General features: G+C 57.4%; 1 protein-coding gene across 1 annotated transcript in view; it reads right to left on the bottom strand.

Annotated features, from left to right (window-relative positions):
* CARM1 (coactivator associated arginine methyltransferase 1) overlaps positions 1-10,990 on the bottom strand; it is a 42,232-nt gene extending 31,242 nt beyond the window's left edge. Inside the window, exon 1 of the mRNA XM_059062132.2 lies at positions 10,765-10,990. Within this exon, the coding sequence (XP_058918115.1) occupies positions 10,765-10,990 (226 nt within the window). The remainder of the gene's footprint in view (positions 1-10,764) is intronic.
* Positions 10,991-12,383: the final 1,393 nt, after the last annotated feature.

Consider the following 12,383-nt stretch of genomic DNA (forward strand, 5'->3'; position numbering starts at 1 on the left):
TGTGTAGCATAACGAGCGTCAGGGAGAGTGCCATGGTTTCTCCGGGCAGATGGGAAGGGTGCCAACAGCCCCGCCCTGCACTGTTCCTGGGACCCCGAATCCTGAAGCTTCCCAAGCAAGTCCCAGAAGTGAGAAAACAAGAGGGTGAACGTGCAAAGTGAGTCATTCGGGATCTGGAGGGGCTTGGGCAGGATCTCCAAGGCTACCTCCTTGTGCCCTTCTCAGCTCCTCCTGTACCTGTCTGAGGGTTTCACGATCACCTCTTCCAGACCACACAGCAGGTTTAGGAGACCAATGATATCTTACACCATGTCATTCACCTGCTGTGTGTGCGGGGCTAATACCAGCCCCCAAGACCACTCTCCATGCTCCAGGAAGAAACGAGCGAGAACTAGGGTCACTTGGCCAGGGTCACAAGGTCAAGTCAGATAAGGCTCCACAGCCTATGCTAATCATGACCTCCAGCTGCTTCTGACTCTGGAGAGGACTGCTGCAGACCAGGAGGGAGAAGGGCGGGCATTCCAACCCAAGAATGCAAAGAAGGCCTGTCCCTTGGCCTGGCCGAGAGACAGGGACCCAGGAGAGCAGGACTGACCCAGAGATACAGCAGACCCCAGCTAAGCCACTGCCCCCTGCCCCCAGGACTTGCCTCCTTCCCACTTCAACTCTCTCCGGCTGGTGGCCTCCTGCCCCATTCTCTCCAGACTGGCTCCTGGGCCACATTCCCCCCGCAACAGCGAGAGGGGTTCTTCCTCCGCCTTTTCTCTGCTCCCCGAAACTAGAGGGTGCCTACAGTCCGGGCACAGGTGATCACCTGCCACCAGCCAAGCCTCAGTGGAACATCCCCACCGACAAGGAAGCTGAGATCTGGGAGGCTGAGTCATTCGCCCAGGATCACCCTGCCAGGAAAGGACAGGGGACAGAACTGGGCTTGAGCCCAGACACAACCACAGGTGTCGCTTCCCTCCCCAACACTCTGGGAATAAATGCCAAGCCCCTTGCTGGGGCCCGGCCCTCCCCCTACTCGCCCTGATCCAGCCACACTGGCCCCTGGCTGTCCTTGGCCATGTGGGCCCACAGGCTCACTCCCCAGCAGCTCTTCCCTCCTGATGAGTAGCAGACACGATTTTAAGCACTTTGCTTCTATTAGCTCACAACTCATAACAACCCTCCAAGGTAGAGGCTACCAAGATTCCCATTTTACAGCCGAGGAAACTGAGGCACAGAGCAGTCACGCCGATGGTGAGGTGCTGCCTCACCTGCGTTTCTCCTGGTGGCGTTAATGCCCCATTCTGAGCAGGGACCATCTGTGACCAACCCCTTCCTCCCCCTCACGTTGAGCAGCCCCTCCCCCAGCACTCTCAAGCCTCAGTATATTTTACCTCCTCCAAGGCGCTGACCACTAGCAGGTGGCTGCTGACTTAATGCCTGTCACACACACACAGCCCAAGACCCACAAGTGTGGACCCACTTGCTTAACCCCAGCTCCTAAAACAGTACCTGGCACACAATGGATGCTCAATAAAGTTTTGCTGTTTAAAGTTAGACAGATGGTAACGACCACAACGCGACAGCAAGTCCCCTCTGAATACGTTTCTGGTTGAAAGAATGAAAGTTCAGGTCTCCCCATTTTCAGAGAACTGCTGGTGGGCCCTGCTGTCCTGGGTCGCTCTCCCACTCATCACCCAGCCTTCCCCAGACCTGCCATCTGCCTGGGTTCCCTCCCCCACCCCAGCCCTCAGATGGGGCTGCCCCTCCTGAAATCCAGTGACCTGCCCTTGGCATTCCTGCCTTTCAAAGTCACTCCCCCTGTCTGAGGACAGGACAGGACACACACGCACACGCGGCACACGCGCGCACACACCGCTTCTCCCACTGACCATCCCTTACAAGCCAGGGGCACCCACTTCACTCCCCAGTCTGCTGCTGTCCTCAGTGGCTGTCAGCCTTTCTTGGGTCACAGATCCCTCTGAGGAGGATCAAAAGCAAGGGAGCCTCTTCCCCGAAAAATGCACAGAGAACCAACCGCAGCGTCACTGCCACAGTTTACCAGGAGCACACAGACCTAATAGGCATTTTAGAAGTGTTGCCTCTGGAGAGGCTCCTCTGAGGTCCCAGCCATGGACTCTTGTTCCTCTACCCTTATGCAAGCGGCATATAATTTCAAGGGATCATGGGACACCCCCCTCCCAGGGGCCATCCAAGGACTTTGGGTTCAGAGTCTCAGCTCTGAGCTGCCTGAAGCCCCTCCCAGCCTCCACTCTCCATGGGAGCAGCCAAGTCTGGCCCAGGTCTGGCCCTCCAACCCCCCCTCCCCCCATCTGGGATGCGTATTTCTCCCGACGTCCTGGCAAACTCACCACCTCCTCAGGTGCCTCCTCAGGCTCCCCAGGAAAGGAGACTCACCTGCCACCAAGAGTTCTCTTGCCTCCCCCATTCTGCTAGATATGACCTGGTCCCGGAAGGCACCACAGAATCACCTGAGTTCACACCATACTCCTTCTTCCGCCAAAAGGCCCTGCACGCCCACCTCATGCAGGCCCCCACACCTAATGCCTACACTTGCTGCCAGGTGCTGCTCACGGCGCCGGCCACTTTCCACCTGTGATCTCACACATGGGCCCAAACAACCCCAACGGGGATATCGCGCCAGGCCCTTAGTCCCTGCCTGAAACACATGCAGCCCAGTATGTTTCAGATTACAAACTCTTCAGATCTGCAAAAAGCTAACAAGGTTCAGATAACGTGGATTATCCCCAGCAAACTATAGGAAACGTCCAGAACCAAGCACAGTCTTGCAGCCAAAAGCGGGAACAGTCATTCTAAACTGGATACCCAGAGATTACAGAGAGCCCCACGTGGCAGCTCAGGGGGGAACTGTGCCCCAGTTTGGGTCAGGTTAGAGCTTGCTGTCAAATGAGTAAGAAGTTAGGTTTTCGTACCTTTTAGACTTCCAAATTGCCAGTGAGGGCCTGTGGGCTACACAGGTGCAGGGAGAGGTGAGGAAGGGGAGGGGCTTCGGAGGTGGGAAGTGGGCGGGGCTCAGGACTGGAAGCCAGGTCACCTTGGACTGGGGTAACAGCCCCCAGCTCCACGGGGCTCAAACTCAGCCGCCTAGAGAAAGGGATGGGGGACGAAGAAGGGTGTGGGCTAAGGGTAAGAAACATTTTCCCACCCCTGATGGAAACCTGGGTTCAGAGAAATGCCTCTCTACTTTAAGAAACAAACCACCGCACAGATCCCACATCCCACAGAGCAACTAAACCAGTGCACCACAACTACTGAGCCTGCACTCTAGACCCTATGAGCCACAACTACTGAGCCTCCATGCCTTGAGCCCGTGCTCCACAACAAGAGAAGCCACTGCAGTGAGAAGCCCGTGCACCACAACAAAGAGTAGCCCCGCTCACCGCAACTAGAGAAAGCCTGCGCACAGCAACAAAGACCCAATACAGCCAAAAATAAAATTTAAAGAAAAAAAAAACAGAAAGAAAGGGGGCTTCCCTGGTGGCGCAGTGGTTGAGAGTCCGCCTGCCAATGCAGGGGACAGGGGTTCGTGCCCCGGTCCGGGAAGATCCCACATGCCGCGGAGCGGCTGGGCCCGTGAGCCATGGCCGCTGAGCCTGTGCGTCCGCAACGGGAGAGGCCACAACAGTGAGTGCCCCACGTACCGCAAAGAAAAAGAAAGGAAACAAACCACTGCAAGTGAGAGGGCAAATGGCTCCTGGTGCGAGGCCTGTGCTGGGTGGCGGCGAGCAGGGAAGGGACTCTAGCCACGTGGGGTGCCTGCCCCTTCTGAAGGCAGCACTGCCATCCAACTCAGCCTCGTGGTGTAAAGGCCCAGGGTTGCCAGCCTTTCTTCTTTTTCAGAAGTACAAAGCCAGATTTTGATGTGAAATCCCTCGATTTTTAAAATACTGGGAGTCTCCTTTTAACCACATAGTGGAGCCAACCCTGCAGGCAGGTCACTCACGACCCCTGGCCATGGGTCATGGCCTCTGCCATCTGCCCTTTGCCTTTGCCCTGGGGAGAATTCACCTTTTGTTCCATAACACGATTCCTGGCCTCTGACATGCTTCAGGCGCAGACTAAGGTGAAACTATTCGGTTACATTTCTGTTGCATTCTCTCACCTGGAAGCTTCTGCAGGCTTCTCTCTCCTTGCTCCCGTCTACAGCGTAACCTGCTGCCAGAGTAATCTTCAGAAATACCATTCTTATCATGTTAGGCCCTCGTGAAAAATGGCAGGCCACTCCTGACCACATAAAGGAAAAGGCCCTGTCACTCAGGAAAGTGACCTGGGCCCAACCTTGTTACCCATCCTTTAGTTCCTCCAACGGACCCTTTTGCTCCACACCAGGCTGCTGTCCCCACCCCCGACTTGAGCATCTTTCCATAACCCAGGAGTATCCTTCCCAACACTGGTGGCTACATCCACATCCTACCTACTGTGGCCAAGGTGACTGTCTCCCAGTGTCTGTTTCCCCTTTCTCTCACTGAAAGAGAAACCCTGAAATTAGCTGAGTACAAGGCTGCTCAGACTAAAGACTACATTTCCCAGGCTCCCTTGCAGCTAGTGGTGGCCATGTGACTGCATTCTAGCCAATGGGATGCAAGCAGAAGCACTCAGGGCCAGCTTCTGGGAACCTTCCCTAACAGACACCTGGCAATGCTCTTGGCATCCTTTGTCCCTTCCTTTATCCTGCTGTCTGAAAACCAGGGTGTAATAGCTGGACTCCAGCCACCATGTTGATCCATGATGACAAGACCGCACCCGGGATGTGGGAGAGGGGTTAGCTGGAAGGACCTGGGTCCAAGGACTTCCTGGAGCAGAGCTTCCACACCAGCCCTGGTCTGCCAACCTCCAAGGCTTCAGGACGAGAGCACAAGAAATGAATTGCCATCTTGTTTAAGCCATTGCCACTTTGGGCTTCTGTTATGCACAGATAAACTGAATCCTGACCACCCTTTTCCACTGAACCACGCTGCAGTGAGCAGAGGGTCCAATAGCCAAGAACTCCGAAGCCAGCTCTGCTGCTGCCAGCCATGTTATTTGGTCAAGCCCTTTCACCCCTGCTTTTCCAGCAATAGAATGGGAGTGGTGTGCTGACCTTCCAGAACTGTTCTAAGGACCAGTGGTAACACACAGCAAGGGCCACACCTATCAGGCTAACTGACCCACACGGTCCAGAAAGTGTACTCTATCTGGCCTGAGCAATCAGGACACTTCACAATCAAAACAAACAGACCTACACAAAGAAGGGCTTTTCAGTTTCCCTTAAGCTGTGGCAGATCTGCCAACCCTGGCTGGGGCTGAGTCCCCACGTCCCCCCTCCTCCTGCCTGTTTCGTTCATTTATCCCAGGGGTCTGCAAGCTTTTCCTGTCATGGGCCAGTAAGTAAACATCTTAGGTTTTGCAGGACTCTATGGTCTTGGTTGAATATTCTTCCTTGGTTGTTTTTTTCTTTTTAATCAACACTTCAAAAAATGTACAAACTGGGACTTCCCTGGTGGCTCAGTGGTTAAGAATCCACCTGCCAATGCAGGGGACACGGGTTCGAGCCCTGGTCCGGGAAGATCCCACATGCCACAGAGCAACTAAGCCCGTGCTCCACAACTACTGAGCCTGCGCTCTAGAGCCTGTGAGCCACAACTACTGGAGCCCGCGCGCCTAGAGCCCATGCTCCGCAACGAGAAGCCCGCGCACCACAACGAAGAGTAGTCCCCACTTGCCGCAACTAGAGAAAGCCCGGGCACAGCAACAAGGACCCAACACAGCCAAAAATTTATTAATTTTTTAATTTTTAAAAAAATGTACAAACCGCCCTTAGCCGTCACGGGTTAAAAAACTGGCCACAAGCCCTATCTGGTCCACAGGCCATAGCTTGCCCACAGGCCCTGCTTTATATTATTATCCTTTCCCCAGCTGCCCCCAAAGTCAAGCATTTGAGTCTGTCAACACTGGTTTAAGCAGGGCCTGGCACACAGTAAGTGCTCAAAAAATGGCAGCAGCCAGCAGCAACTAGCAGGCACCACTGAAACGTGAATGCTTTTTGGTGTAACTTTCTGGGTCTTCCCCCCAGCTTGACACTGAATGTCCTCAAGGCTGGGTAGAGGACAGACTTTTCCAAACCCTCTCACTACCACCCCCCTGCCGCACCTGCCAGGGCTGTGGGCTACCAGGAGGGTGACTGAAGGAAGTCACAGGGTCCTGATTCTGGGAGAGCAGGCCATGCTTCACCTTGCTTTTACAGAGGGTTTTTCTCTGGGGTTTCCACCCCTGGAAGGTCCCCCACGAACTGAAATTTAGCCCCTGTCAGAGCCAGCCCTGCCGTACATCCCTTCCTAGCCGATGCAGCGGGGACAAGCCAGAGGACCGAAAGAGAAAAGCAGCACAGTCAGCTCCAGAAAGGCCGCCACGGGGCGGAGGAACTGAGAGTCTGTTCTGCTCGCCGCCCCACCGCCCCACGATGGGCTTTCCGAGGAGCTGCCTCCCTGCAAGGGGATGGCAGCCCACATCCAAGGACTCCAGAGGCTGTGCCAAAGCTTCCTCAAGACCCGGGGAGCTGGCAACTCCGCCCAAGGAAAATGGCCCAGTTTTGGTAGTTGCCATTTAGCCAATCCCACGGACGCAGGCCAGGGAGACATCAAGTGGCAAGAAGGGGTGGGGGAGGGAATTCCCTGGTGGTCCAGTGGTTAGGACTCTGCACTTTCACTGCCGGGGGCCCGGGCTCGATCCGTGGTCAGGCAACTAAGATCCTGCAAGCCACGAGGCCCACCCCCCAAAAAAAGAAGGGGTGGGGAGGGTCACTATTCACTGCAGGGTGACTGGGACAGCACCTTCCTCAGCTGTCCTCTTTCCCACAGCGAGGGGGCGAACGTCAAGGAAAGGGGCTGGATGTCCTGCTACCCACACCCATCTCCCAGCCCTGCCGCCTGAGACAGAGGTGGCAGCCCAGGGGCCTCCCTCCCATCTGCTGGGGGTGCAAGGCAGCTGGGCAGCCCCACAGCATAAGGGGCTCCCTCCTAGAAAAGCCAGCTCTTCACCATTCCACGCCAGTAGCATCACCACTGATAACATCTGTAGACAGATCTACCCTTCACCGCCGGACACCCTGCTCCACAACCCCGTGCTGCACTTCCCCCGCATGCCCGGGCCCCCGATGGCACTATTCCCATCGCAGGTGAGGAAACGGAGGACGTGCACAGGTGTTGCTATAGAGCTGCCACAGGTGAAATGGCTAATTCAAGGCTGCGTAGTGGTGACTCACACCAGTCACACTCCACGTTCAGACCCTCAGCTCCCAGATGTCTCAGTAGACCGCCCACCGCCCCCACCCCAGCTCCACCCACAGAGGCGAATGCCCGGGAGCTGGAGGCTCGCAGGACCTCGCCTCACGAGAGACAGGTGAGCGCAACAGGGCTCCTGAAGCCTTCTCACCTGGCCAAAGCATTCAGGTCCCAGAAGGGTCCAGATTGCAAAATGCTGAGGCCAGGGACAGAAGTTCATCCCAAGAGAAAGCCTGAAGCTCCCAGCAGCAGCGTGGTTCCCCCCTAAGTCCTCCCAGTGGCCGGACCATCTCTGCCTTTTTCCAGGGGACCGTCAGCCAGCCCTCCACACTCAGCAGGCTGGGCCTGATCTCTGATCCAGAACTTTGCACTTCCCCAGCAGACTTCAGAGCAGCTCTTCCCCGGAGGCCTGCGCTCCCCAGGCGGAGCTGGCTCAGGAACCAGTGCTGCCCCGCCCTGAGCAGTAACCCGACCAACTCTGAGGCCATCACCAGGCCTTTACTGGAGCAGGTGGTGCCACCAAAGAAGAAGTGTTCGTCCATAGAGCAAACACGCTGTGCCACAGTCCTGTCATCACCTCCATTCTACCGCCGAGGAAACTGAGGCACAGAGACCCACAACTACCCTCAGGGCACCAGTCTAGCCCGCGTAGTGGATGCCCCCCAAAATATGTCCAAGCCCTAACCCCTGGAACCTGTGGATATGACTTTACTTAGAAAAAGGGTCTTTACAGACATAATTAAGGATCTAAGATAATCCTGGATTTAGGGTGGGCCCTAAATCCAGCGACAGGTGACCTTACAGGAAAAGGCACAGAGACACAGGGGAACAGCCATGTGAAGACAGAGGCAGAGACTGGATTTCTGTGGCCTCCAGCCAACCAACGCCTGGAGTCACTGGAAGCTGGAAGAGGCAAGAAAGGATCCTCCTCTAGAGCCTGTGGAGCGAGTGTGGCCCAGCCGACACCTTGATTTTGGACTTCTGCCCATGAACTACGAGAGAACACATTCCCGTTGCTTTAAGCCACCAAGTTTGTTACGGCAGCCCTGGAAAACTAATACAACCAGCTTTGGCCAACTCCAGAACCCATAGTTTTACACTAATACCTCACACTAATGTTACTTGAGCCTAAAGAGGAAAAAATTATTTCAGACCTCTGAGACTTTATCATCAGGGGTCTAAAATAATTTCAGACTGAGGCTCTCAGTTTGAGAAACATGAATGACCTTTAAAAAGGGAAGTGTTCCCTTTGTAACTAGTAACAATTCCCTCGAGTAGATCCACAAAACAAAAACACAAAAGTAAAAACTCTCCTGGAGAAACATGTAAAGAGAGGAGACTACGTGTAGAGTATATGAGAACGCTCTGTATTATCTTCCTAGTAATTCTATCAATCTAAAACTGTTCTAAAATCAAAAGTTTATTTACCAAAGATAAACCACTTCCCTTGGAACTCCTTTGCGGATCAGCCCTGGAACCCTAGTTTGAGAAACACTGCCCTTCTTTGTTCTGTATCCAATTACTGCGTGTTGAATGAATGGTCATGCTTGTGACCTGGGGGATCCTGCTGAGCTTAAGTGTCTGTCCTGAGCTCCGATGCCTACCAGGGATACCCTTCTTTCTCCTCATCTGATCCAAGAAGACCCAGCTCTGCCCCAGCAAAAAGAGCTGCAACGCTGGGGACAGACGCACAGCTCCTTTATTTTGGGTTTTCCAAGTTGAAGTGTGGGGAGAATCCTGTTTGGGAACCAACTGCTCCACACACTTCCCTTCAGAAAACCCTCGTTCCCAAAGTGGCAAAAAACTCACACAGGTCAAAGCCAGGAGAGGCCCCCTCAGTGACTCCACAGAGCATCAGTGCAAGAAACCCAGAGAGACCAAGCTGAGTGTAACAGAATAACAAAATGTGAAGGAGGTACTTCCCTGGTGGCACAGTGGTTAAGAATCTGCCTGCCAATGCGAGGGATACGGGTTTGATCCCTGGTCTGGGAAGATCCCACATGCCAAGGAGCAACTAAGCCCGTGCGCTACAACTACTGAGCCTGCGCTCGAGAGCCGGCGAGCCACACCTGCTGAGCCCACGTGCCACAACTACTGAAGCCTGCGTGCCTTGAGCCCGTGCTCCGCAACGAGAAGCCACCGCAATGAGAAGCCCGCGCACCGCAACGAAGAGTAGCCCCCGCTCGCCACAACTAGAGAAACCCCACGCGTAGCAATGAAGACCCAATACAGCCAACAATTAATTAATTAATTTTTTAAAAAATGTGAAGGAGGAATCGTGACCGGAGAGAACTGATAAGAAAGAGTAACAAGAGAAAGAAAAAGGATGAACTACAAAGACGCGAGGTCCTTGGCAAACACATTTGTGATTTTTTTTTTTCCACCTTAATGTCAGTTTTGAAACTAGCTTCAGAAAATGTAACCAGCTTCTCACATCCCCTAAAAGGAAGATCGGGGCTTCTCTGGTTGCGCAGTGGTTGAGGGTCCGCCTGCCGATGCAGGGGACGCGCGTTCGTGCCCCAGTCCGGGAAGATCCCACATGCCACGGAGCGGATAGGCCCGTGAGCCATGGCCGCTGAGCCTGCGCGTCCGGAGCCTGTGCTCCGCAACGGGAGAGGCCACAACGGTGAGAGGCCCGCGTACGGCAAAAAAAAAAACAAAAAAAAAAAAAACAAAAAAAAAAAACGAAGATCGGAGGACCGTGGCGAGGGAGGAGTCCGTGTTACCTCTTACTTCGGAGCTGGGCATCCAGATAGGGGCCCTCCCCGTCCACGTTTCCACGAGGCGCACACAGAGCAGCTCGCACCACCCTCGCAGGACCCCTCTCCCCAGATGTAGAAGTTTCCCACTCGGGGGTCCGGAACGCCAAGCCCTCCAGATGAGTGGCACAGGGTGCTCCAGGCCCCCCCAGACTGGGCACCACTTTCCAACTGTCCTTGGCAGTCAAGAGGGTCCCCTGAGATGGCCAGAGGCTGCCCACACCCCTCCCTCCTCCCCGCTAGAGCGGCCACACCCGCCCACAGACTCCCACCTCTCCCACGCCCAGGCCCCCTCCCCTCCCACCCAGCTCCCCCACCCCCGGCTTCCTCCGAATTCTTACTTTGCACTCTCGGCCCCCCACTTCCTGCCCACCCCCTCCCAATCTCAGGGCCCTCACTACTCCCCCATTTCCCGCTTCCCTCTGTACTCGGGGCACCTCACCTCTGGCCACCACTCACGCCCTCTTTTCTCTTTCTGCCCCTTTGACACCGTTCCTCCACACCCCTCACTCGGGGGCCCCCCACATCCAGCTCCCTCGGCCCGGCCACACGGAGCCCCACCAGGCCCTCAAGGATCAGGGCTCCTCACCCTCGGGACCCCGGGCCCCTCACCACGGCCGCGTCCCGTCCGCCCCGGGCCCCCCGCCCGTCCGGCCTCGTGCGCAGCCCCCGCGCGCAGCCCGGCACTCGGCCCGGCCCTGGGGCCCCGCACTCACGGCTGTAGAGGGCGATGCCCGCCGCGTCCGGGCCGGCGCGCACCTCGAGGCGCAGCGCCTGCTGCTCCGCGTGCCGCTGGATCTCGCCGTTCGCGTCGCCGATGGTGAGGAGGCGGGCGCCGGGGAACACGGACACGGCCCCGCAGGGCCCCGTGACACCCGGGCCGGTTGCCCCCGCGCCGCCCACGCCCGGCCCCGCCGCCGCCGCCGCCGCCGTTCCTGCCATCTTAGATCCGGCTCCAGGACCCGCCGCCGCCGCCGCCGCCGCCGCGCCCGGGCCCAGGCCGCCGCCGCTGCCACCGCCGCCGCCGCCGCCGCCGCCGCCGCACAGGCCGAGGCCGAGGCCGAGCCGGGTAGCGCCGCCTGATGGCCACGCGCCGCCTCGCCGCCACCGCCGTTGCGGTCCAGCCCCGTAACGCAGCGCCCCCTGCCGGCGGCCCTAAGCTCTGGGAGGAAGCACGCTGGGGGGCGGGGCCGCCCCGGCCCCGCCTCGCCCCGCCCCGCGCTAGCGGTCGCTGCTTTGTGAGGTGACTCCTTGGCCCAGGAACAGCGAGGGCGGGAGCGTACGTCAGGAGTGGTGCTCGGCCGCGCGGACACGCCCCTAGGGCTGGGCCCCGCCCCCAGCCCGGCGCGGCCCAAATGGCCGCGCTTTGTAAGGCGGTGCGGCTGCCCAGCCCGGAGTGCGCGTCAAAGGGCGGTGCTCGGCCGTGCGGACACACGCCGGAGCCCCGCCCCGCGCCAGCGGCCGTGCTGTGTGAGGTGGCTCCCCAGCCAGTGGGTCGGCGGCGGCTGGCCTGACGCCCGACGGGCTCCAACACGCCCCTGAGGCTGGGCTCTGCCCCTGGTCCCGCCCGGCTTTGTACGACGGCTCACTGAGGGGCGGGGTTCAGCTGCGAAGAGGCCCCGCCCCTATACCGGTCCTGCTCCCCACCCCACCACTGGTTTCGCTTTGTGAAGCTCTGGGTTCTTGGGGAGGGCCGGAGTGAGGGGCGGGGACAGGACGTAGGCGACACGCCCCAGCCTGTGGCTCCACCCCCAGCGCGCCCGCTGGAAAAGCAGTTTGAGCATGGACTTGGCCTCTGCACACTACCTGTGCCCCCTCTCCGAGCACTCAACCTCTCCTTTCTCTCTTCCCCATCATCTCTAGCCGCTTCCCCCAGTGCCCTCCTCCTCCACCCTTGGCCCTTCACTGTCTTCGCCCCCACAAAAAAATTCTTGGACCTCTCTTTTAGCCCCTTCCCCCCCACCCCAACTCACTCTCCCCGCAGTGATGGCTAACCAGTGAATCCAGCAGATTAGGGCCTAGTACCCCTTTCAATACACAGATACCCACACCCATCTTCCCTCCAAGTCCCCCCTCCACTGCTGCAAGGCTCCATTCTCCTCTTTGGTGGCGTCCAAAAGTGCTTGCAGCCGCCTGCCATCTCCAGCTGCCACTCTTCCCGGGACCTGATTTTTTTTTAAGGCCCCACCGTGCCGCTTGCGGGATCTTAGTTCCTCGACCAGGGATCTAACACGTGCCGCCTACATTGGGAAGGAGGAGTCTTAACCACTAGTCCGGTGGGGAAGTCCCTGGACCTGCTCATTTACTACCCATTCTCCTCAAGCATTCCATCATT

The sequence above is a fragment of the Kogia breviceps genome, chromosome 4 (assembly GCF_026419965.1).
Source record: "Kogia breviceps isolate mKogBre1 chromosome 4, mKogBre1 haplotype 1, whole genome shotgun sequence".
Classification (NCBI taxonomy): Eukaryota; Metazoa; Chordata; class Mammalia; order Artiodactyla; family Physeteridae; genus Kogia; species Kogia breviceps.